General features: G+C 39.8%; 1 protein-coding gene across 2 annotated transcripts; it reads right to left on the reverse strand.

Annotated features, from left to right (window-relative positions):
- Positions 1-298: 298 nt before the first annotated feature.
- Positions 299-27,145, reverse strand: LOC123322799 (E3 SUMO-protein ligase RanBP2-like). Of its 2 annotated transcripts, XM_044910819.1 has the most exons (13): positions 26,985-27,145; positions 26,578-26,803; positions 23,957-26,168; positions 22,707-23,248; positions 18,911-21,064; positions 15,887-16,427; positions 14,254-14,480; positions 9,909-10,512; positions 8,845-9,830; positions 4,928-5,245; positions 1,904-2,276; positions 771-957; positions 299-636 (listed from the first exon to the last, which is right to left on the reverse strand). In XM_044910819.1, exons 1-13 carry the CDS (start codon positions 27,054-27,056, stop codon positions 439-441), a joined length of 8,640 nt encoding a protein of 2,879 aa, XP_044766754.1. In that variant the 5' UTR covers positions 27,057-27,145; the 3' UTR covers positions 299-438. The 2 variants fall into 2 exon arrangements, with proteins under 2 accessions (XP_044766754.1, XP_044766753.1); XM_044910818.1 differs by having other exon boundaries at positions 8,845-10,512.
- Positions 27,146-27,166: the final 21 nt, after the last annotated feature.

A 27,166-nucleotide genomic window follows, 5' to 3' on the forward strand; every position in this document is an offset into this window, starting at 1 on the left:
TTGGAACTACTTACTGTTCTCTGTGGAGATTTTCTCTTTATTTTAAAGAATCGTACTCATCACTTCAACTTTTCAATATATTTCGATGGGTACGGGATTTAAGACCGACGATAAATTAACAAACGTTTCAAATTTTATATCGTAAATACACGGTAATCAACGTAATAATTGTTGTAGAAAATTTACTGTACTTGTCACCAACAGGATATAAAAAGGAGAGAAATATATCAAAGTACTCGGGGACAAGATGAAGAAAATCAGACAGAATTAAGAATTCCATAGACAAATAATCTGTGAATTAAAAATATTCATTATTTATTGATGATTAACTTTTATACAGTTAAATTTAGGAAGATAAAAAATCACAACATAAAAAATTAGATTTACCCCTATAACATTCACAACATATACATTGACGGCATAATGAAAACTAAAATTTTAATCAAGTTCTTCTATTTCCGCACTTGGAATATCATCCACTATTTCCCATTCCTGTGCATAACTGATGCCTTGTAGGTAGTTTTGATGGAACTTTGAGGCGGTGTCTTCGGTAGGAAATATGGCCCTTAGATCTCTCCAAAACACTTCTTCTTTGGCTAACTCCACAGTCCTCCATGTACACTGATTTCCCTCCAACTGAAAGCAAAAAATACAAACTGAAGCATTTTTCTTCCAAATACTTGCATGATTGTAACAGCTGAATGAATATTTAAGTCACACAGAACAATATATCCACATGTTATTATAGGTGGACAGAATCAATAACATACCTGCATTACTGTATTGATACCAATCACGCTGTTGCTGAGTATTTCCCCATCCTCGGAAATGAAACATATTTTGGCTCCGTACATCTCTAAATCATAATATATTTCAATCAGTCCGTAACATACATCTGTCCACTGTCCAGAAGGTGTATACTCTTGAAGCGTACAATTGTGGTAAAACATCATCGAACTAGAACAAAATAATTTTTGGAAGGGGATATAAAACGAAACGAATCATACTACACTAAAACTTACTTGAAGAATTGAAACTTGAAAGGAAATATCTACTCACTACACTTTACTACTGTTGAAAGATCTCTTAAAACATTTGACGAGTGCACTCCAAAGCATAAATCAGTGACTAACACTTTGATGTGATTGCTGATGCGTTTTATCGTAGGGAATATATATTTGAATATAAGGAAAAGTTCCACATAATATACACATTTATTTATGTCAAAGTGCAAATTCTTGCATAAAGAAATCTGGCTTTTATGCATATTATTTTGAACTTTTGAGAGAATATTAAAAAAAAACAAAGATCTACATAGAGGGTGTTTTCAGAGGTGACTCTTTTGACAGAAGATAGAACTCAGCAAAATAAATCATTTCCCAAAAAATCGCCCATATGAAATATTACTGTTTCATGTGGCTGAATGGGGATTTTTGTATGAAATACTGTAGTAACCATTTTGAAGGTTTTGTACCAAGTGATTTTTGGCGAAACGCCCAGTTCTACATTCTGTTAAAGACTCTCCGTCAAAAATAACTTGTACATCTTTCAACCATACAAGTTTTGAGCAACTCTGGATCAAACTCCAAATATAGACCACGAATTGTGAAAAAATCCTGTTCGATAATAGAACGACATTGTGGAAAACATAAACGGCATCTGCACAAATCAAAATCATCCATTCAGTTCTGATTTTTATTTCAATTTTATTAAAAAAAAAAAACATCAATTAAAATACTCATGCATTTGATCAATTGAAAAATAAAACTATTTCAAAGATACAACTTCACACATTATAAATTAACAAGGTAGTTTGCGTAACAGTACAAAAAAAAAGAATGAATGAAAAACCATCGGCCTAAAACAGTAACTAGCCAAATATAAAACGTTCGGAAAGACCTACCGCTCATCGTAGTCGACGTCGTAGTCGTTGTCGTCGTAATCGTTAGCGTCGTGTTGCTCCGAATCTGAGCTGACCGCCTCCACCGAGTAGTCCTGGACGCTTGAGGGCAGGGTGACGTTGGCGCTCGCGGCAGCCTGCTCGATTTTCTTCAGGCACTCCTGCACGCACTCTTGGAACTTCTTGGCCGTCTCCTCGTACTTGAACCTGACGGCGAGTTTTTCCAGTTTCATCTCGTCCTCGATGAAATTGTGACCCGCCCACACCCACGCCCTGTCCGACGTGGTCATCGGCTGGAGGTCCAGGTTGGCGGTGATCAGTTGATTCAGGACGACCTTGTGGACCTGTTCTCTTCTCAGGAGGAAACGGTAAGTGTCTGGAAAGAAATCGGTCATGAGAGGATACAAGAGTAATTTAGGTTGTGATGGGGGAGCTGTTGGGATGTCTGCGGTGGGTCGGGTAGGCGGTGTAACTGTGGTGACACTGTAGACCAGATTTATGATCGAAAGCGGGCGGGGAAAGGACAAATTCGTGTTTGGTTAGCACAGAATCTCGATTTTCTGGGTCAAAAATGGGCAAGGGGTTAAAGCCCCCCAAAAACGACCTATTTGCCACTCCGTCTGAAAATCAGGGCATTCTATCAATGTCCTAGGATATGGAGTGCATAGAAATTGTTCGGTAGATTTGAGAAAACCAAACAGTTGATAATTCGACAGAGAATTACTCTCCAGAGAGCCCTTCAACGTGAAATCGAAAATGAAAAATGGAAAAATAAAAAAAAAACTATTTACTCGTAAACAGCTGACGCTGTTATATGAGATATTGGTTTGGAAATATAGGTTTTCGAATACGTAGAATCTATCGCAAGCAATTTCGAAAGCCTATTGTAACGTGGTTACCTCGGAGAAAACTTATCTCGAGCGCCAGCTATTCTTTTCACTAGGAAGAATAGCAAACCTACCAGAGTAGCTGCTAGTCGGAGACAGAGTTCGCTGTTATCTAGGGTGGTAGCGATAACGAAGTAGTCAAAATCAAATTATGTACTAGTTTATTCACACCTTCGGAAACTGATTATATGTACAACGGAAATATGTGTAGGTATGAAATATGAGCGAATCTATCAGCAAACATACATTCGGGAAATTCTATCCGGTCACGAGCACTTTATAAAGTTTATATCGGGCGCAGTGAAAAAAAATCAAAGGTTCAATAAAATGCGCCAACCAGAACTGACGAAATGAATACTAAGGATGACCTCGCGAAGTGAAATGACTTGCTATACGGTATCGGGATGTAATTGTATTTATCCAGAAATAAAACACAACCAGGGCGGGTCTATTCGAGACTTTTATTCGCTATAAGGGCTATAACGCTTCATGACTGATAGCGAAGAAAAGGCCTATTTTTAGCGCAACTACGGGATTTCAATGGCGACGAGCGGTATCTCTTATTCTCTAACCCAAGGGCTATAACGCGCCATGACTGATAGAAAAGAAGAGATTTCGGATTCAACACTTATGACGCGGAACGCGGACAGGGGGTTGACGGGACCTTCCCTTCAGTACCCCAAGGGCTTACGCGCCATGACTGATAGCGAAGGGAAAAGTCAGACTCGCGAAACAGGGTAAAGTACGATAAAATAAAACAGGAAGCGATACAGTACAGCAGTGTCAAAGAAGTAACCGGTGTAGGTCTAACAAAGAAACTGAACGGTAAAGACGGGGACCTACCTCCTTTGTTTCAGGCACTCGCGAAAATCAAAGGAAAAAAAAAACTAAAAATCAATTCTTAATATCACTGATGCTAGCAACACAAAATTATTCTTAAACGTCGAATCGCAGAAAGTACGGAGCATAAATTAACTGAAGTAAAAGAGCAGTAAAAAGCGACTGAAGTAACAGAATCAAAAGTCAAAAGTAGAAGTCACCAAGTGAAAGACTGAAGTAAAAGAGACCGTCGCGGGGGAAAAATCTGCTTTTATAGGCAAATCCCCCCACACGTTAAAAATCTGAAAATTCCAGAATGCGACAAGAATGAAAAACGTCGTCAGTTCCGGTTTATCGCATATCAACATCAGAAAAACGTCGAAATCTTCAACGGCATGCAAGAAAAACAACGTTAAACACAGATAAACGGTTTTTTAACATTTACTCTGCCTATCGGAATGAATGTACTGATTTGAGATTTGAGAATTAAATATTTTCAAAGGCGGAAATACGAAAACGAAAGGCACTAAAATGAACTCCAATTTTCCTAAAAAAATTGGGATTCATTACACTATCTACCTTCGTTTAGATTTTCATTTTTGAAATGCATTTTTTCAAAAATTAGAATTTTCAATCTGAGATATCTCCTGTTATATTCCTTCGATCCAACTCTAGATGGAACTAGATCTCCGGTTCTATAATCAGCGTTGCCAAGGCTTCTACAGAAGCACAAAAACTCGATTTCGAAAATCCCGATTATTTGGGTCAAAAATGAGCAAGGCGTTAGACGCCCCTAAAATGACCTATTTGCCCCTCTGTCTGAAAATCAGGACGTCCAAGCACTGTCCTAGGATATGGAGTGCACAGAAATTGTTCTGTAGATTCGAGAAACCCAAACAGTTGATGATTAGAAAGAGAATTGCACTTCAGAGAGCCCTCCAAAGTGAACACGAAAATGAAAAGATATTCGAAAGTTTGGTATGGAAAAATAGGTTTTCGAACACGCTGAATCTATCGCGAGCAATTTCGAAAGCCTATCTATTTTCGTTTAGATTTTCGTCTCTGAAATGGCATTTTTCAAAAATTTCAATCAGCGATATCTCCTGATATATTCCTCCGATCCAACTGAGATCTCCGGTTCTATAATCAGCATTGCCAAGGCTCCCTAGCACAAAAGATTTTTTTATATCTTCAATATCTTGTGAAGATCTATGGATTGAGTATATAAAAGGTCGGTTTTCAAACATCTTTTTCGATATTGATCGGTTCGAATCAATTTGAACCCCCATAATGTGTGATATAGTACGGATCATATACTCACTGTTACTTGGGTTGTGCAAAATCTTGAATTGCCCCACGCCCCTCTCTTTCCATTCCTTCAGGTCCACGTCGTACCTATACAGTTTTGCCCTCTCGTTGAACAAAGCAGTCTCATCTTCCTCCCCTGTAGTAACGACAATGGCATCCGGCATCGGTATTATGGGCTCGTAGTGGGGGTCGTATTCATCGTCGCCCGCGCCGCCGCCCCCTTCACCGTCGTCGTCCTGCGATCTATCGGGGGTGGCCGTCTGTTTCTTCTGCGAACCGAAGACCGGGGTACCCACCCCTAGGTGGGCGAAGGGTTGGGTGGTATCAGGGGCTGGAAAAAAAAAAGAATTAACTAATGAAGGTTTTGAATGTTGGAACGATAAATTAATCGAAACTGATCTAGATAACTCCAGAGTAAACCAAATCATGAATTGTGATTGCAGCCCTCCCAGAAACTGGAGATTTTAAGGTAAAACCCCTCTTAAACTATAACTATAACATGAGTCAGGTTTTGGCGCCTACTTTTAATCTAATATTTTGAGAAAAAATTAAAATACGTATCTGATGTATCATGTTCCAATACAAAAACCTCATAGTTTCGGAAATAAAGTCAAATTTCTATGTGAGTGGGGGTTTTCATAATGCCTTGGTAATTTTATCCAGCAAACACAATCCCTTGTATGAATGGGACAAACAACTTCAATCGCGTTTTGAATGATTCAAGAATCTCACGAAATAAACGTGGCAGTTGTACGGTAACAACAGTTGTTAAAACTTAAAAACCCACAATTTGACTTTATTTTATGAGTATTTTGTTTTTTTCTGAAAATATCAGACGAAAAGCATGGTGTTCCATTTGAGAACATCAACTTTCTGCCGTTTTTGTATCCAGTGACAAGACGAAGAATTTTGAAACACCCTGTATATCATAAACCTAGTTTTTCCTACACGATACTCAAGATCTCAGTGATCTATTTTCAAAATTTCAGCTTCCTAAAATATGAAATGCGTTTTCTATGCCAAGGTTGAATGAGATAGAAACCATGGTCAGCATCTACTCTTTATCGATGAAATAGTATTTCTATTTTGCTAATTCGATTTAAAACATTTGTTGATTTTTTATCAGCGGGTGTTATGTATCTGAAATAATTTCGATTATCATTCACCTGCCCTACTTTAGAAGGCCATATCTATTTTATGGCCTGTATACAGGGAGAATCTTTGACATTCTTGAGGTCAAAAGAAACAACAATTTTTCCTATATGTACCATTTTTTCCGATGCAGCCGTTTCAAGTTTTCATAATGGGCTATGCCACCCCTGGAGAAACAAAATTTGGAATAACAAGCTAAATCTATGACACTACAGATCTGTGGATCATTTAAACAGAGTTGCATTCAGCCAAAGTATCCAATTTTTCAAATATCACAGATATTTTTTATTTTATACATCAAATTACTCGAAAACGACGCATTATACGAGGAGATATGAAGAATAGTTTCATTTCACAAAACGTTCAAATATTCATTATACAGGGTGATTCAGAACTCGAGGAGAAAAATTAAGGGACATATGGGGACTGATATTCTTCATAGCACGTAAAATTTTTGGCCTATGAGGCTTCGTTTCCGAGTTTTTGCACAATAATGTTTCTGTATGCAACCAATTAAATTTCATAAATTACCACCGCATATTGGATGAAATGTTGTCGCCTGGTTAAACCAAAATTTCAATGGTGGATGGATTGGTCAGCAATTCGAATCCTTTGGATTATTTTGTATGGGGACATTTGAAACAACAAGTTTACTCAGTGGAAATTAATGATAAAGGACAATTAATGGAATGAATTATTAATGCAGTCGAATCCACTCAGAATAGGCAAAACATGCAATTGCCTTATTCTGCGTTGCCAAGCATGCCTCGATGCTAATGGAGGCATTTTTGAACATTTTATTCAATTTTTTCTGTATTTTTATCAGCTATCAAAGTTTAAAATTGATGACATGCAGAAATTTTGAACATTCATATCTCGGAACCAAGACAATATCCAAAAATTTTATTTTACTTTTTTTATGAAGAATAGCAACCTGTATACGTTCCTCAATTTTTCGCCTCGAGTTCTGAATCACCCTGTATAGCGTCCAACTCAGTTTCAAGAGGTTCTTTGAATTTTTGGCATTTTTATGGTATCTGGATGATATTTTTTTCGAAAAAGATTCATCAAATGAATGAAAAACTATTTGACGAAATTCATTCCATTGGATAAAACCGTTTGTGAGATAGAACTAAATAAGATTTTCTATGGTCTTTCAACAGCCTGTATTTTTTAAACCGAGCTGATTCCGAAAAAATGGTACAGGAAAAAAGTGTTTCTTTGGGCCTCAAGAATATAGAGTCATTCGGGACAACTGTGCGCACTTTTGCCTTTCAAGCCATACCCTGTTTCAAATGTTGAAGCTAGGAAAATTAAAACATATTCATAAGATACAGAATTTTCTAATCTATAAAAAAACATCAAAAAGCCAACAAACAAAAACGTTTTCTTTCCGCAAAAAGAAATTTAATGGTGAAAGTCGGAGTGCGTTCACATGCCCCGTATTGCGAGTAAGTGTGCGCACCCTCACGGGGTAAGTGAACGCAGTGCTTAGCGAACCACACAATTAAAACAAATTACAAAATAGTGTCATCAAAATGTTACAATATTATAGAAATGCTGTTTATTGTCAATACAGAAGCGCCTTTTTATAAGCACTGCATTATTGTTCGTGCCACAATTCCTTGTGAACACAACACTTGATACATTCCCCTGTTGGTGGCTCTTCATATTTTTCCGAACAAATAGAACAATATTGATCGAGTCTTAACCAAAAAATTAACAAGGTCGTAATTTATTCCTCACTGAACTAATGCCCACATAATGAATCTATCTATGCGCACACTTTCCCCAGTAAGCCAAAATTTGAATTGACGTTCTTATAGAGTTGAGCAGCTAAGAGAACCTAAAATTTTTTATTATATATTCAGATTAATATGCCCATGATCGAATAAAATATTTTTTAACACTGTCGGACTCGGAACTTGGACCTGGCAGAATTTGCAGAGATGCTAAAAATTAACAGGAAAACTAGTGAATTTGATTGATTGCAAATAAAAAGTTAAAGAAACGTGGCACGGCGCACTCCTATGAAAAACTAATTTGGCGATTCTGCGCCCTTGCTTCACCCAAATGAACCCCTCTTTTATACATTGCATAGTCGAGATATGCGCACTGCGCACACTCACCCACTGCGCTCAGTTACCCCGAATGACTCTACTGTTAACATATTCGAACGAGTCAAAGACTCACCCTGTATTCCTATTATGGTCCATTATATTATGATTGACGTTCTTGCATTTAACATCTTTCAGTATCCAGGGAATTAGGTACGGATCATGAAGGAAGGAAAGCAATAAGAGCCTAGGTGCGTTAGTAGGAATGTATTGTTATATAAAGGACAAGATACAGAGTTCTTAATACTTTTGGTTGCAATTATTCATATACGTTATTTGTGAAAATTGCATCAAAATATAAAAAACCATAAAAGGATATTCGAAAAATATTATTGCACATCGCCTTCTTAAAAAAGAACTACTGATATGACTAATTCAGTTTACAAATGTACATTATTCTAGAGAAAATAGAAAACTGAAAATTTTCGATAGAATAAAACATTTAGGAAATAAACAACGTTGCCAAATCAATATGATTCATCCGTTTCTAAGTGTACAAACAAGAAAAGTGACCAGAGGTTGCAACACACAATTCATGGTGATCTTTTGGGTCTTTCTCTGAACCAGCTACCCCACCTCCTGCCGGTTCGCAACCAGCCGTTCTTCCTTCCCAAACAGGCCGACGCGGCGCAGAACAAGACTGTGCAAAAATAAAACTCACCGTTACTCTTCGACTTCCCGAACGCCGCGCCGCCCTCCGTCTGCTGGGCCAGGCTCGAGAAGCTGACCTCCGACGTGCACTTCAACACGACCTCGTCGTCCTCCTTCAGATTGGTCGTCTTGGGCAGCCCAGCGCCCCCGAACAGCGACTTCGCGACCGCCTGCCCCTCCTGGCCGCCAGCGCCCTCTCCCTTGCCGAACTGGAAACTGGCCCCGGAACCGAACATGGTCGAACTGTTGCTGCCGAACAGGCTGCCCGCGTTCGCCGCCCCGAAGGCCGCCGGTTTGGCGTCGTTGCGCGCCCCGAAGACGCTCGCCGTCGTGGTGGTGTTCGAGCCGAAGACGGACGAAGCAGTCGTCGTTATCGAGACGCCGCCGCCGAACAGGGAAGTAGCAGAAGTCTTAGACGCGCCGAATATGCCGCCGGAGGAGTTGGCCGAGCCGAACAGATTGACGCCCGGTTTGCTGGAGTCGCCGAAGAATCCGCTAGGTTTGGACGTCGGCGTGTTGAATATACCGCGCGAGTTTTCGTCTTGTTCCTTCTGCGGTTCGACGTCCGGGGTCTTAGGTTCAGGCGGGGGCGTCGAGAAGATGCTGGCCGAGTTGCCGAATATGCTGGTTTTGGCGCTGGCGGCCGAACCGCCGAATGTGCTCGCGTTTTCCGTGCCGCCGCCGAATACGCTCTTGTTCTCCTTCTCGGAACCGCCGAACAGGCTCTTGTTTTCCGCCAACACGTTGCCGAAGATGCTGGATCTGGTCGAGGAGGCGCCGTTACCGAATAAGCTCGCTTTGTCGCCGGTGGCGTTTCCAAAAACCGGCGGACCTCCGAAGATGCTCTTGCCCTCGGCGGAATTACCGAATATGCTAGTTTTCTTTTCAGTCGCCGCGCCGTTGCCGAAAATACCGGTCTTGTTCTCCGTATTCGAGCTACTTCCAAAGATGCTCGTCTTCTTCTCGGCCTCAGCGACGTTGCCAAAAATACTGGTCTTTTTCTCCGTATCCGAGCCACCACCAAAGATGCTCTTATTCTTCTCCGCCTCAGCGACGTTGCCGAAAATACTGGACTTTTTCTCCGTATCCGAACTATTCCCAAAGATGCTCGGCCTGTTTTCCGCAGTTCCAAAAATGCCACTTTTGCTTACCGTCGGCGAGAAATAATTCTTGTTTGCCGCGTTAGAATCCGCGGTTTTGTTATCGCAGCTGCTGGTCAAAGGCTTGGCGCCGCTGTCGGAAGCGTTGGTCGTAACCCCGAAGATGGTCGTGGGCGCCGAGCTCTTGGTGCCGAACCAACAACCGGCGGTCGTCGTCGTGGACGACGTGGTCAACGTCGGGGTCTTAGCCGAGCTTTCTGACGCCGCCTTAGGGGTCTGCGGAGGCCGTGAAAGCAGGTCCTTCAGAACGCTCGATTTGGGGGTTGCGAATATCGGAAATCCGGCGCTGACCCCCTCCTCCTTCGCCGGCGTGGACGGAAGGGCGCCTCCCTCCTGCAGAACGGTACCCCTGAAGTATTCGTCGTCCTGGGCGCACTGCGCGCACGTGCACGACGGCAATTTGCGGTAGGCGAAGAACTTGGCCGGGAGTTGCAACCTTTTCGCCTCCGTCAGTTCCTCGTCGGTTACCGTCGTCTCGGAAACGAACTCGACCTCGGAATCGTCCTCTTTGTCGACCGCTGCAAAAGAAAACGGTGTCAATTATGTGAAAATGCCGGTGCACCTACGGGTCACCGACTGCAATGTTTCGAAAGAAATTTTAGCAGAAACCTGACCACGAATCGGTTGATCTTCGTGGTCTTGGTGTTATTCACAGTGGATTTGTGGAAATTAATGACTTAGGAAGGTTAGGAAAACATATTTGACGAGTGACAGCTGATAACTGTTCGTAATTTTCTTACTCTTACAAAATTTTGAAACTTTATCTGTGTAAAGTGACGTATGGATTATTCGCTAGATCTCTTCGAAAATCATTTCGTTGGAGCAATCAAAACTTCACATAAACTCATTCAAAATTTTCTCTTGATAATGCGATTATTTTGCACTTATATCCCCAAGGATAAACCCATTTCAATAACGTTTTTGAATGGACGAGTTCAGGAACGTTTGCCAACTTTACAATGGAAACGGTATTTTTTTTTAAATTATATTTTGGCCTTTCGGTTGCTTTGAGCATTTTACAATCCTTGGAAAGTCACCGGGTGTGAAATCTGAAAATTTTGACATTACTCAGTCGTTTTTTCGTGTTCTGTGCATTTCAATTATGGTGTCACAGAACGCCTCAACTACTATAGACGAATTTTGGCGCTAGTGGTTAACTATGGTTAGGTTGTAGTTACTTGGGTAACCACATTTTGGCGATGATAACCATGTAACTATGACGTTTCAATGACGTCACAGGAAGTTAACCACGTAACTACACGTAACCTTCCTCTTGAGTAGGGTTAAAGAGTATGGTATGTAGTTTAGTGCCATAGATTCTTAACAGAGACGCACAGAACACAAATAGTAGACGTTGGGAGCGGGATTCACGATGCACAGAACGCACCCATATAGAAGGGAAACTCTCCTTCTATGAAGTGGGACCTGTTTTCATCGACGGTGGTTTTTGGAAATAAAAGCGCTCTCTGGCGGCCGGAATTCGAAAAAAATGAGCGCGAAAATTTGAAATGCTTCCTAATCAAAATCATTTATTTTGATTTCAAGTTTGGGATTGAAACAACGTACTGGAATGAATTAATATAGCTTGTCAAGATGCTATATTACCATTCCAGTACGAGTTGTTTCAAATTCAATGTTCTCAGAAGCTTGAGGACTTGAATAAAAAAAACACATATGTAGGCAATGTGTTTTCTATTTGTGTTGATATAAAATTCGAAATAATAATGGATGATTTGGAAGATGAGATATTACTTGATGATGATCTTGATACACTTGGCAATATTGAATTTGGATTTCCCAGATGTTTTCCCAGTAGAAGAATGGACCTCACTTTTTTCAGAAGTTTTCGTTTGACGAAAGAAAACGTGCTATTTTTTTTGCCATATATGGAGAATTATTTGGAATTTAATAATTAGTTATATTATACCAAAATAGATATTTCAGGAATAATAGTGTTGCCCCAATAAATCAATTGCTAACTACATTGAGGTTTTATGATAGTGCTGATGGTCAGTTGGCTTTTGTTGATAATTTCATAAATGTAGATGTATCGACAGGATCAAGAATTATTGCTGCAGTTTTATTAGCAATTGGTAAATTATATTCCGAATTCATTAAAATGACCAAAGATGAGGATATAGTGAAATTCAACAGTCCTTTCACAAGAAGGCTTCTTTTCCTATTCTTAGAGTAATAGGATGTGTTGATGCTACTCATATTCGCACTTCAAATTCAAAACACAATACCGAAACTCCAAAAGAAATGTTCAAATTTCCCACCTTGACAACAGAAGTTTAGTCACGAAACCTTGACTTCTTTTTCTTTTTAATTTATCTTCTATGATGTGCTTCGTTGAAAATTTGAATTTTCTATGCTGTGAGTGGTGTTGCCAAACCTATCGATGATTAAAGTAAACAACGATTATGATTCCACGATGCAAACCGTCAACCGATTAGTTTAACCATGGTTACCAGCGAAACGGTGCAAACGGGCATTATTTTTATCGAAAACTAACCAAACAAAACGTACAGCTGACACCTAACAGCTGATGACATAAATGTCATCAGTAACTATGACGTCAGAGATAACCATAACCATAGTTAAGCTGTGGTTACAGCGCCAAAATTCGCCTTATGTGTTCTGTGAAAGTGTCAAAACTTCATATTACCTCTATGCGCAATATTCGAAATAACATAAAAAATTGAGTCGTTCTGTGACAAAACCATAAATATAATGCACAAAACACTGGAAAAGGCCTGAATATTATCAAAAAATGATGAATTTCATTCCATATCCCTTCGCCGACCATCCAAAGATTTTAGAATGCTTAAAGCAACCGAATGTCACAAAGATAATTTCAGACCCGTTTGCACCAAACGCACAGTATTAAGTGTCCCTTAAAATGAACCCTTAACTTAAATTACGTTGCACCAACTGTTAAGTGACATTTGAATGGCTAAAGCTAGCCTTAAATTTAAGCGCTCCTGTAATGACCATTTCTGGAAATAAAATTAAGCATCCATTAACTTTAAGCTACGCTTAGTTGAGTACTCATTTTAAGGGGGATTGGTGCAAACGGGCCTTAGAAAAATACGTTTAGTCGAATATTTACAACGTTGGCAAACGTTTCCGAACTCGTCCAATGGACAATAATTAATTTCTATGTTCCCCTTGACGTTTCCATGGAAACATTCGTGTTTTAATTTTTCAATGGTCAACAGCATAGAGTCTCTCGCAGACGGACGCATAAAATGGGCAAAGAAATGTAAAACGAAAAGGCAAAGATTATAGAGTAGAAAGATAGGAAACGAAGCGACTAAATACAGTGACTCTAACGAGACAGTGGCGACAATTGTGGTCTCGTTTTTCATCGTTTTAGCAAGAATATGGCGGATTTGGTCACGTGACGTGACGTGAGCCAATCCGCATTCCGAATTAGAGATCATAGCATTGAAATCTGTGCTTCCAAGCCGCCATATTCTTGCTAAATTTACAATTGTCGCCACTGTGTTTGATAGAGTCACTGTACGACTAAAGGCTGATTCATGCTAGACCGTGTCGGGTCCGGGCCGGGACCGACTCCGGGCCGTTGCAACCGGGTCGCCTCTCTGAAAACACGGGCACGGCACGTGTCCCAACCGGTGTAGTGTGGATGGGTCAATTGAAATTTCTCATATAATTCTTTTACCGTGTCCCGTCCGGGTCCCGGCCCGGACCCGACACGGTCTAGCATGAATCAGCCTTAAAGTGATGTGAGAGCCATCTGTGTTTCAAATGTGTTTTTAAGACTTGTTGAAATTTTAATGCGAGGGACATATGAAATTTTGCGAGATGTCAGAGTCATATGTCTATTTTGATCAAACAGGTTTTGAATGTTTTGATTCTCGTATCCATAGACAACCTCATATAGCCTTTTGTTTTTCAAGCCCGTTCTAGTTGCTGATTATTGAAATTTTTGTCTAATTTCTTGGCGAAAACCTCGAAAATTATTGTATGGTGAAGAACTGTGGATCAAATAAAACGAATTTTACTAAGGAAAATGGGAATGTAAGTATTAAAATTGGTAACATGTGACTCGGTCATTCATTGATTTTCATTTTCAGTGCTACAAAGTGGATAAAATTTTCAGCACTAGCGATATGAAGGCGTTACCTATCTTTCTACTCTATAATTCTGCGAAAAGGGTGACAAAATGGTAGAATGACATATACTAATTGTTTCGTTACTTTTTTTAACAGCATTTTCTTGGAAGGTATTACCTGATCCATTTGTTTGGCCTACGGCCTTGTCCACAGCTTCCTTGAACTCAATGGCGATTTCGGGCGTTTTGAAACGCAGACAGAACTGATCGTAGCTCACTTCGCCCTCTGAGAAGTCTGGCGCGACGAAGAGCCAAGTTTTATCGTCTTTCGACCTGTATTCGATGTCCGAGGTTAGGGTGTGATTCAGGCAGATCTTCAGTACTTGGTCTCTTCTCATCAAAACTCTGAAAAAAAAAAAAACATTATAAATTGTTTCATATTCCAAACCAAAGGAAGCTCTCTATGCAGAAATCATGGTGAAATATCTAAAAGAATAGGGAAAAAATTACCGATCAATTCAAACAGCGCAAATTAAGGTATACTCGATTCACATTTATTTTAGCAGTCGGTTGGCCATGAAATAATTTTTTCAAGTTTTTGTAACTAGAACGGAGTAAGGTTGGCACTCATGAAATGTCGTTAATGTCATAACGCCGTTGCCACAACTAATATAAATTTTTATTACGAAAATGCCGAAATTGATTGAGAAAAAAGACAGGGAAGTGCTATTTAGAATTCAGGTCCACTCATTCAAATAGTTATACCCTGATATTCTTAAACCCACAATACGTCAGACGGTAGCGAACATATTCAATGTAAGAGAATTTATATAATGTTTTATCTGAATCGTATCGACTTATATTTCAGCTGAATATTTCAACAATCAGAATGATTGTGAATGAAGAGGATAACAAAGAATTTCCTTCTATTGGGAGACCCTAAAAAGTGGTGGCATTTGAGAATTTTATGTTTGAGTGAATTAATGCGAAAAGTTTACTACAGGATTTTCGATGAATGTCATTGTAGAAGTTCCCGAAAATTGATTTTTCTATTTTTCATTTGACTTGTCCTATACATTGTAAATGTCTTCGGGTACCAATAAATACCTTATTATTATTATTACATCAATGTATTATGATGAACAGCCACAAATACGCGCCAGTTGTCCTGTTAATTGTTTATTCATGTGAAATTTTTGTTCAAAGGTGAAGTTCATCATGACTTGAAACTTCCTTTAATTCCTTTTACTTTTATTGATGCAAGATGATTTTCATTGAAGAATTTAACATTCTTGTAATTATCTGTTAATTCCTTCGGGAAATACCCATTCCCAACCACTGCATCATATGCATTTAATCTTCGGGTTAATATTTTTGAAATCTACAACTGATGTAAGGTATTCAAACTTTAGCCAAAGAAGATAACGAACATTAACTCTCCTCAAGCTAGTGCATATTATGATATTATACTGATCTCTTGTATTTTCCATGCGAATAACTGGATTTGGTATGCCTTCAATCAGTTTGTATAAACTTCAATTATGTTCGTCACATATTTTCCGAAGAGATTCGACATTGTGATAAAATACGTAATAACAGAAACTTTTACGTAGAACGGGCAACATAGCGTTGATTTAAAACCCAAAAATGTTTTGACAAGCGCCATAACCCCAAATTTTCGTACCATATAGAGTGAAATGTGTCAAATTTCCATGGCCAACCGAGTGCTAAAATAAAAGTGAATTGAGTATAGTGATAGATTTCATTCGATCCTTATCTCAGCTCTTCTCATTACCTCTCGTGAAACTCACCTCAACTTTCCGGTACCCTTGTTCTTCAATATTTTCAAATCGCCCACCCCTCTCTCCTTCCACTCGCCGCCCACGAATCTGAACAACTTCGCCCTGTGGCAGTACAGAGCCTCCTCCTCCTCCTCGCCCGTCTTCACCTCCACCTTGTCCGGCAGCGGTATGACCGGCTTGAAGTAGATGTTGTCGCACTCCTCCTCCACGTAGCTGCCGTCAGACTCTTCACCCGGACCCGAAGATTTCCTCGGCGACCTGGGCTTGAACTCGAACTGGTGGTCGTCGGGCGAGCCGAACACGAAGCTGCCTACGCCCTTCGGCGTCGTCGTGACGTCCTTGGGCGCGGCGACGATCTGCTGCGGGGAACCGAGCTTGGGCGGTTGGAAGGAGAAGGTGGAGCTGCCGAAGGCCGGCTTCGCCGTCTGATCGCCGAACTTGAAGGTGCTCGCCGATTCCAGCTTGGCCGGTTCGGGCTGGGTCGGGCCGGCGCTGTTGGCGCCCGCGCCGATGCCGAAGTTGAACTTAAACGGGGTGTCTAGGTTGACTCCTGCAGGGAGAACGACAAATTTTGTTGAATGGTAGTTGAGACTACATTTTAACAGTAGATTCTTGAGGACAAAAGAAACACTTTGTTTCTACACAATTTTTTCCGATTTGGCCCTGATAAAAAGATATAGCCATTTTTAATTTTCATAATGAGCTGTGCCACCCCTCGAATAACCAAATGACCTTCAGAGAAACTAGCTAAATCTGTGACACTACTCATCTGTGGATTTTTTAAACAGCCAATTTTTCAAATTTCACAAATACTTTTCAATTTTTGAACATCAAGTTAATCGAAAACGCGCATTATTGGAGAAAATATAAGATTTTTCATTACAAAACGTTCAAATATTCATTAAATAGCGTCTAACTTAGTTTCAAGAGTTGGGTTCTTTGAATTTTTGGTGTTTTTATGGTGAGTAATGGCCATAATGAGAAAACTGGAAGATGTGTGTGATATATTGTTTTCGAAAAAGAAGATTCTTCAAATAAATGAAAAACTATATTCCGAAATCATTACATTCGATAATACCGTATGTGACACAACTAAAAATATCATTTTTTTATGATTTTTCAACATCCTGTATCTTTTGAACCGAGCTGAATCGGAATAAATAGTAAAGGAAAAAAGTGTTTCTTCTGACCTCAAGAATCTACTGTTAAAATATATGTAGGAGTCAAAGACCCTGTATAGGATTGACCTTCATACGAAAACCTACTCGAATAAATTTTCTAGTGGAATTCCATCAAAATAGGGAATACTCCTTCTGACGAAAATGATTAATTTTTTATGAAATATCTTTGAAACGTCACATTTTGATATAACAATTTCAACCGTTTCCAACAAAATTATAACTTAAAAATGAAAAATAATTGCACAAGTTGGCAACATCGACCGTAATATGACTTGATAATAAAGGACAACAAATACACTATCTGGATGAGATAGACAAAGATGGCTGTCTATGAAGTCTGCGACGAACGAGGAAGGTCGTAAAGATTTTTATGGCCGATTGCAGTTGAGGCTCGCCTGTAAGTACGCGCGTCTAAATAAACAGCTATTATTTTATAAACAAGCTGTTTTTTTATTTTTATTATTATTATTTATGCAGTAAGAGCTGAGGCTTAGCCTTTGTAGCTCAGAATACAAATATAAATATGTACAGAAAAAAAAATACAGGCAGTACAGTGAATATTATAAACTATATGAAGAACCACAAACAGGTAAACACAAAAAAAAGCACCACAGAAGAAGAGTCAGCAAAAACACAACCATGTTAGGTGTTGGCTGGAAGAGACCGATATGCATCATATCCGTTTTTGAAACTGTTCACGCTTGTCGCACCCACAACATCAGCTGGCAGTCTGTTCCAGGCCGTGAAGGCCGACTTTTCTAGTAGGCGTTGTTGCCGAATCGTAAACTTGAAACCAAGCGAAATAAATTTTAAAACCCGATATTCGAAGAATGATTTTGAATATAGTTTCCGAGGTGCATTTGAAAAAATCATGAATGAAACTCACAATTATTCAGTTTGAACTTGTATATGCAGTGATAACCCAAATTAAGGAGAATTCCTCATTGGACTTCTGGTTCGAGAGTTATGGAAAGACAAGTAGGCCAGGGTATCTACCTTTTCAGGCCGATTGCCATAAAAAGTCACAATAAAATGAATTTCATAAATACCGAGGCCTAAAAACACTATTCTCAGCTATCGATGAGCTGTATCGGTCGTACCCACCCCTGTCTGTGATCGGTGCTAACCTCACTTCTGTCAGTCATGTCAACTGACGTGGATTTGTTCACGTCAAAAATTACAAAATTTCTAGGCCTTGTTTTAGGCTTTTCCGATCTGGCCCCCTGTTCTAGCTAGAGTATTCGCTGCTTATGCTCCGGTTATTTGTCTTTCGTTTGGCATTTTTCGCGGACATAGATAGTAGTTCACGAAGAGATTTCCCGAACCTCTAAATCAGCTGATTTCCCCCTGTTGTCTCTACCACTCTGTGCTCACGAAATTAGTTTATTCCAACAAACTGACAAACACACAGAATTTCTCTTTGTGAACCAGATTATCAATAACATAAACCTAACCAACCCTGAAGAAGTTCAGAATTGTGAACGAAAGCTAGGAAAACCTCAATAAAGAATAACACAAAGAAAGACCCATTATTGACTTCTTTTCCCGATATTGAAATCTGCTAACCAACGTTTGTGTTGCCCCTCAGCGGTTCTGTCAGCCCATAGGACATGGAACATAGAATAATCCTTGACATATGATTAGATTACGACATTAATAGGTAGAAAAATTGTTAAAATTACGTCTGCAATGTGAACACCTTACGAATTATTTCAATACTACGTTTACATTAGAGTTAAGCCTTACGTTCGTTGCGAACCAACACTCGCCAAAGAAATTTAAACGGTATTAATTGGATTAAAAAAAGAATCGATACAGCCCAATAATCTAACTAAAAATATATAAAACTCACCTTTAATCCCTCCAGACGATTCCTTCTTAGGTACAGTACTGTCCTTCGGCGATTCGCAAGAAACGCAATACAACACGGTAGCCTCGTTCCTCACCATACAACACTCGCACTCCCAAGATCCAGCCTTGGGTTTGAAAGCGTCCCCCCATCCCGCAGAGGGCTTGGCCTGAGTACCTGACGCCTCCTTTGCCACAGGCTTATTCGCCGAAGGTCGGATAGTATCGCAAGCGACGCATTTGTTGGCCTTAGCGTCGTTACTTATGTAACAAGTCTTGCACTCCCAACTGTCCTTGGCCGGTTTGAACTTGTCGCCGAAACCTTGCGTTGGCGCGGGCGCAGGAGTGGAGCTTTTATTTTCTTTGGTCTCTTGCTTCCCCAAAGAATTGTCTTCGTTCAAAGATCCTTGAGCTTTGAGTATGCACTTCAGGAAGTCCGTAGCCTGCTCTTCAGTCTTAAACCTGATGGCGAACGTTTCGGATTTCAGAACTTCTTCAGAGAAATCCTGCGCGCACCAAGTCAACACTTTGAAATTGTTGGGCATGTACTGGAAGTTCATGGATTTCAACAGCTGATGGTTGCAGCACACCTTATGGACCTGCTCCCTTCGCATAAGAAGACGTATGAGTTTCTCCTCCTTCAATATCTTCATGTTACCGAGACCCCTTTCTTTCCATTCCTTCTTCTCGCTGTCGTAACGCAACAGTTTAGCCCTGCAATCGAAGATAACTTCGGAATTCTCTTCGCCGGTCTTCACCTCCACCATGTCTGGAAGAGGTATGACGGGTTTGAATTCAGCCGTTGGTACGAATTCTTCAGTCATCGAATTGTCCCTAGATTCGGGTTTGGTTGGGGTTTTCGGTTCTTCCGGCCTAGGAGGGGTGGCAGCGATGTTAGACAGTAAACTCTGGTTTGGTTTGCTTATTTCTCCCCAGCTGGAACTAGCACCGTTAGAGTTTCTTGCACCAAAGGAGAAGTTGGCGAACGGACTGGCTTTCTTATCCTCTGTAACTACCTCTTTAACTTGAGGGGCAACCTCGTTTTCTTTGGGTTTGAAGATCGGACTTCCAGTGAACACAAATCCGCCCAACTTATTCGTATTGGTTTTATCCTTGTTCTCGTTAGTTTTCATCGGTTGAGCCTTGGTTGAGTTGTTGTTCTGCAGCAAACACATCTTGTAAACGTTCGAAAACTGCTGCGCGTCTTCTTTACTCTTCATTTTCAGACAGAATTTTTCCATCGTTTCCTTCCCGCTGGACGTATCTGAAGCGGTCCAATAAAACGCGTCGTCTTTGTTCGGTATGACCATCAGATCGTACGCGATGGTATGTTGGGCCATGATTTGATTACTGTCGTTCTTCATGAAGATTTGGCCGGTCTTGTCTTTTTGATTTTCGCGTATCTGGATCAAACCGACGCCTCGCTCCGCGAACTGCTTGGTCTCCATGTTGTAAACGAACAACTTGCCGGAAGATTCAAACAGCACTTTTTCGATGGTGGCCATCGTATCCGAGTAACCTTTCCCAGGTTTGGTTAGATTCATAGCTGCGTTCGAGGGGAAAGTGTTATCCAACGTGGTCTCTATCTCTAATCCGAGATTCTTGGAGTAAGTCTTCGAGTCTGACACTGCGGAGTACATAGGAGGTGCTACATTGGACAGTATCCCTTCGGTGGAAATGGCTGGAGTCGGTTTGCAGAGGACGGAAGGGGTAGAAGTAACGGTCGTAGCAGGCAATGGTATCTGATAGTTATGCGGTTGCGTCTTCTGCACGTTTCCTTTTATGTGCTGAGGAGGGATGGTTACCGACAGCACGGGTTGAGAAACCGACGATTGCATGGTTGGAAGAGGATCGGACGATGTTATGACAACATTTACTGGGGGAGCTTTCGATGTTACCGTCGGCGTGTAAGTCGTGGGCATCGTTGTCGAGGGTTGAGTTGTGACCGTTGACGCCTTCGGCTCTCTGAATTGAGGCGCGTTCTGCGTGCTTATCGAAGACGCAGTCACGCTCGGACCCGTCAGATTGAGGGTTGAGGGGATGGCGGGCTGACTGAGAGATTGAGCGGAGTACAAGGGGTTTGTTTGGGACATGGGATTCGTCAGTCCCCTCAGATCGGGCGGTAACTGTTGTTCGGCGCCGAATGCCAGTGCTGCGGCTGAAAAAAAAAGAGTGAAATAAAAAAAAAATCGCAAATGCTACAAGTTTTGCGTGTTGCTTTACGAATTCCGATAACCCTCAGTTTATCAAGATTATTTCGAATTATTTTGAGTGAAAATTGATTCAAAAATCGATATACAGATTCATGCCCGTTTTGACCAGCAATCCCTAAATTTTTAGGGACACCTAAGACCCGTTTTTACCAATCCCCCCTTAAAACGAGTAATTAACTGAGTGTCATTTAAAGTTAAGGTACGCTTAATTTTATTTCCAGTTGCACGACTGTGGCTCAACAGAATCTTAAGTAAGGGGCCCTTAAGTTTTTATATCTAGTGATATTTCTGTTTTTTATTTTGGTGCAACTTCATCCTTATCTAATAAAGCCATTTCATTGGTTGGCCGGTTGCCGATGATCGTTGTCATTTCATTAACCTAACTTTATTGTCCTGTCAGTCAGTGTCAAGGATATTATTATAATATCAAAGAGTAACAACTTTTTGTTATTGAATTAGCATTAATATTGATAATGATAATGATTGTCAAATAAAAGGTACCTAAGTTTATACAAGTACATCACTTTCTTTGTAAGGCATTGTGTGAATTTGTTTCACTAATGTTGAAGAGGAACATGAAGAAAATGTCCTTATTGCCCTTGTTAGTACGAATACGGTGAAGCAAGCAAGTGGTGGTAATTTACGAAGGACACTCAACTTCTCAACAGAAGAAAAAAGTTTGTTGCTAACTATAGTATGATTTGTGACACCAAATTCAAAATTAAAAAACACTGATGGCATTACAATAAAGGCATAAGAAAAGGCTTGGTATTAAGTAATGAATTCAATCAATCTTCAAAATCCATCAAAAATGGGAGGTTCTTCTAAATGTCACTTAACAGTTGGTGCAACGTAATTCAAGTTAAGGGTTCATTTTACGGGACACTTAACACAAAATGCGTTTGGTGCAACCGGTCTAAGTCCATTTGTGTGACAATTACGATTCTGATTTTTGCTCGTCAAGTATGGGAATTTTTCGAACGAATTTCATTTCAGATTGTAAAAAGGATGCGTCGTTTTCGGAAAAAAAAATCGTGATGGAGCCACAGTCTATATAAAATCGGAAATTTGGAGGTTTATCCTCTACAACTCGACAGTTCTTCAGATTTTAGAAGATTTCTAGGTGGTTCTTGTGTAGAGTAACTTTTTACGGTAGAAATGACTCGAGTTGAAGTTGAGGGTAAGCTCTACCCTTAATCTGACGAATACTTAAATAGGGGTTTGTTCAGATGCTATTGCTGAAAACAGGCATTAAACGGTGAACACTGATACCATTTCAAATGAAATCCAACTAGCCATTTTTGGCCAATTTGCCCCAAAAACGAAAATAAAAACAATTTCATAAATACTGAGGCCAAAAACACTACTCTTTGCTCTATGAGTCGAATCGTACTACCCACCCCTGTCCGTGATCGGTTCTAACCTCACTTCTGTCAGTTTTCTATAAAAAATTTCAATTTTGTCAAACTGATTGAGTTTTTTACATATTCGTTTGGTAAACGTTAAAAATCTCAACTTTCTCGGGCTCTTTTTGGTCTTCTCGCGTTTAGGATGACAAATTCAACACTGAATGTTCCATTTACTCACCTGATTGGGCCAGTCCCAAGTTGGAATATCCATAGGGTGGGACGAACATGGGGGGATAGTATCCATGCGGATAAAGGGCCGAAGGAGGAGGTATAGGTGGCTGCATCCTATTGGGATAGTTCTGATACGGATTAGCCCCGAAATTCAGGTTATTCCCGATGTTGTACTCGGAGTAATCGTCATCCAGAGCGTATAAATCGTCGTTTATCGAGTGCTGAGGCTTGGCGCTGTCCTTTTTCATATTCTGTATCTCCTTCTTAAGCTCGTACACCATATCGGTGACACTCTTGAAGTTCTGGAGCTCGTCAACAGAGCGTTTTAAGTCGTCGACGGATCTTTTCACCTCCTTGAGTTCGTCCAGGCTGGTCTTCATCGTTTTGAGGTTATCTACTTGTCCGGACAGGTTGTAAACGACGTCCTTGAAATTTCTCAACTCGTCGACCATGCTTCTCTGTGATTCTATCATCATTCGGCTCTGTTCCAGTACCTGGTTCAACGTGGTATCTTTAGCGGCTATCAACTGCCTGATTTGGGCGTCTAACCTAAAAATTTCGATAAACATTGTCGTGAATCATTATATGAAGTTGGTTCAGCACTTTTCAATGTTTGGAGAATTTTTTTTTGCTGAATTTTGCTAGGTATGTGCTGTTGAAATTTATTCCATATGGTTCTCAAGATACTCCAAAAATGTTTAAAATGAGCCAACCCACCACATTTCGAAAGTTTCAGTTTTAACAGCTAAAATAGATTGTGCTAAACATGTACTGATTTGTACCATTTGAAAAGTGCAGGGCACAGGTCAGAAGAAACTTAACAATTCATTTTCGAGAACAAAAACCAATTGCTGGGGTAATTTCTTACTTCATTTACCATTTTCCGTGAAATTAGAGGGACTTCAGCAGAAATTCGAACTGCACAACTCAGTACCTGTATAGCACAAAGTATTTCAGACGTTAAAACCCAAATTTTCGAATCTTAGCTGGTCCATTTCATACATTTTGTGAAAAATCATGAGAATCGTAGTGAATTGAAAAAATTTTCAACCGCATTTAACAGCACAGCTAGAAAAACTTAGCACAAAACTTTGATTTCGAAAATCGAAAAGTGCTGGATCAATATTAACCACATTACTTCAGGATATATCTTGTAGGACAAAAAACAATCCAAATGCTACTTTTGTGGAAAAAAATACGACCAAAAATAACAAAAAAAAAAAAAGAAAAAACGAATATTAAATATGCCAAACTAACCTTTCTGGACTTGGTCTAGCTTCTTTTTTGGAGATGTTCAGACGTAACGGCGTCGACTGGTTTATCCTAGTCTCATTCCTGTTTACATACGGCGAACTATAAACGTTTGAAAACTGAGATGTATAGTGCGCTGAAGTATAATGCTCGGTGCTATCGTTGGAAGAAACGTTTTCATCCGACAATCCTTCACACTCATTCCTATTGGCATCCGGATCAATCCTCGACAATAACCTTTCGATCTTTTCAATTTCATTCCCCAACTGAAGGTTCAAGGGGTGATTTTTGTCGACTGATGGCTCTCTGAGTCTATCCAAGGTGAGATAAAAGCAGTCCCTCGCTTTAGACAGCAAAATGATGTTCTGACTCCTCATCTCAGAGGTGACACTCTCCTTGCTTTGGTTGATCTTGTGATCCGCCATCCTTTTATAGATATGCGCTTGGTGGAAACTGGCATACGGATCCTTCAATTCTTCGAATATTGCCAACGCTTTTTCATACTCCTTACGTTTCACCGCCAGTATACCTAAATAGAGTTTTCCTTTATCAATCTGCGCTAAGATTTCAGGCAAAGGCATGTCCTTAGTTTTGTAATCGAATATCCTGTTGGTGCCGTAAGTAACAGCCTGGTTGTTCTTCATTTTCTCCAGTATAGGCAACGCAGCCTTCCAATAAATTTCCGCTCTGGCATCATTAAATTCGATCTCGGAATGTTTCTTGGATTTTTCCGCCTTTTCAGCAAAAATAGTACCGAGCTGCACTAGAAGGCTCACATCCAAACCGTGACGACCAACGCATCTGACTGCTTCAATTCCGCGTATCAGAATAAGTCTCATCTCGCCTGAATCGAACCCTGGCTCGTTTTTGTACATCTTATAAGCAGTGGTGAGGAATTTATTCTGTTCGATTGTTCCTAGCTGACTCGTGACCGCTTCTGGTAAGACATCCGGCCTGTCCAGATTGAAATAGAGCATATGCTTTAAATTTTTCAGATTCGCCCTAGTGCACATAGTGCAGGAATACAAAAACGCTTGTACATCTAGAAGATTCAGAGTTTCAGCGCCACAGTTGTTCAGATTTTTCACTGAATATTGCAACCCTTGAAAAGGAACATATTTCATATTGGCCAAATCGTTGTTCAAGGACACCCAGATGTAATGTTGCAAGGAATCTGGGAACACATAGAGTGATTCCTCATCGTATTCCAGAAGCTCTTGCTTTGAGGGTAATTTTAAATTAACCTCAATATGATTCGAACAGAAATAACTGGTGCTCATTTTCAAACGTTGTTCTTGGACAATGAAGACCTTCTTATAGATTTGTTCTTGCCAAGGACCGGAAGAGTGCTTTTCAGCTTTTCCAATAAGAATCGATTTTCTGTCCGCAGATGCTGACAGCAGAGTGTGGCCTGCTTGGGAGCATCTGAAGGCAGCTTCTTGATGCCAACGTTTGATGAATTTTTTCTGGACTTCCTGAAGATGGTAGATCCAAGAAGCCTGTAAGTCTATAGGTTTTATATGATAAGACGAAAAAAGTAGAGGCAGGGTTACAGATGCTGCTTCTTTAAACGGAATCAAATCTTTTTTGGCCTGCTTGAAGATTATGGTTGCAAAATGCAAATAGAGTTGTCCTCTGTAATGATTCAAAAATTCGTTTGCCAACTGCTTATCTGGACAATTATTGATATTTTGGAACGCTTCATGTAGTGACTGATCGAATATAAAGAGTTGGTTTATATACTCCGAACTCTCTTTAACACCATCACTTCTCTCGTCCAACCTCAACCATAGGAACTTATCCAAAACGGAAATCAACAAACACCAAAAAGACCAATTCAAATTCGTCGGCTGCGCCTGTCTCTTATATCGAAGAAGAACATCTGCACTGATCTCGTACCAGGTGAGGTTGTTTGAAAAAGCAGAGAGATTCTTCTCCTCAATATCATGAACATGTTTGTATGCTTCATTGATTTTATTGTTTTGAACGAAGTTTCTAAGTAGACGAACTCTGAGGAAAATGTCTGTAGGTCTGGTTTCAAGTTCTTTCAGCAGCAGATCAATAACGCTCTCTGGATTATTTTGTTCGCTCATTATCAATTTTTCTTTCAAATTGTAAATAGATGGATTATTGGGATCTACATTTTCAGCAAGTTCGCAGAAATATTTGGCACTTGTAACATCAAAATCCATTTCATCGTTTGCTAGTAATTCACAAACTGCAAAATAAAAATCATAATGTGGCTGGAAATGTGAAAACAAAGGAATAGTTGAATGGATTTCAAATATCAATTATGGTTCCTAAAACATTTTCAACCAGCATTGTATCATACTTAATTGTGTGTATGTGAAGTTGACCATTTAGTCAGTGTAATCTTATAGTAGCTTATATAAATTCAGCTTATTTTGGAAATTAATGATTGGTAGTGTACATAGATAAGTCCTCATGATGCAAGCGAGAACTTTCAAAAAGTCATTCATAGGTGATACAGACCTCGCCAGTTTTTATTCAATAAAAATTGGTAAACCTTTTTAAGGTAACCTTAAATGAAATTGAATGTTTTTCCAAACTTCTAAATCAAACAACAATTAAAAAATACTAAATCGGACAATATTAAAATTACCAACCTTTTAATATGAGGTTATTCTGTTTGGGATCAATTTGTAAACTAGTTCTATAAGCCTCCAGTGCTGCGTCTTTCTTGCCCAATTTTTCCAAAGCCAAGCCCAACAAATAGTGAGCTTCAGCGGATTTTGGTTTAACGCTGAGGTAAGACGAGACATAACGTCTAGTCTGTTCGTACTCTCCTACATTGTAATAAAGCTTAGCAAAAGTATAACTTCGGTTGTTTCTCTGGAAAATAAAGTAAATATTTCAATCATAATAAATGATCCTTTAACGTTCATAATTGTTATGAATTAAGAATCGAACAATGACAAAAATCAAAAAAACCGGGCAAAGTTGAATGCAATTACTGACCGGGGTTACAAATGCGACGCAGCCTTAAAATACTCCTAATTACTGTACGACTTACCTCTTTTTCATTAGTGATTTTCTTCAAGCAATTTTCCACATGCTTATCAACCTCAAATTTATTGCTGAACATATTAAAAATCAATTTCACAAACTATCACACACCAAGATCACCTGCAAACCGTTGGATTTCCATAGGTGAAGAACATTTATGAAATAGGTGGCTGACATATGACATGTTTA

Source organism: Coccinella septempunctata, chromosome 1 (genome assembly GCF_907165205.1).
Source record: "Coccinella septempunctata chromosome 1, icCocSept1.1, whole genome shotgun sequence".
NCBI lineage: Eukaryota > Metazoa > Arthropoda > Insecta > Coleoptera > Coccinellidae > Coccinella > Coccinella septempunctata.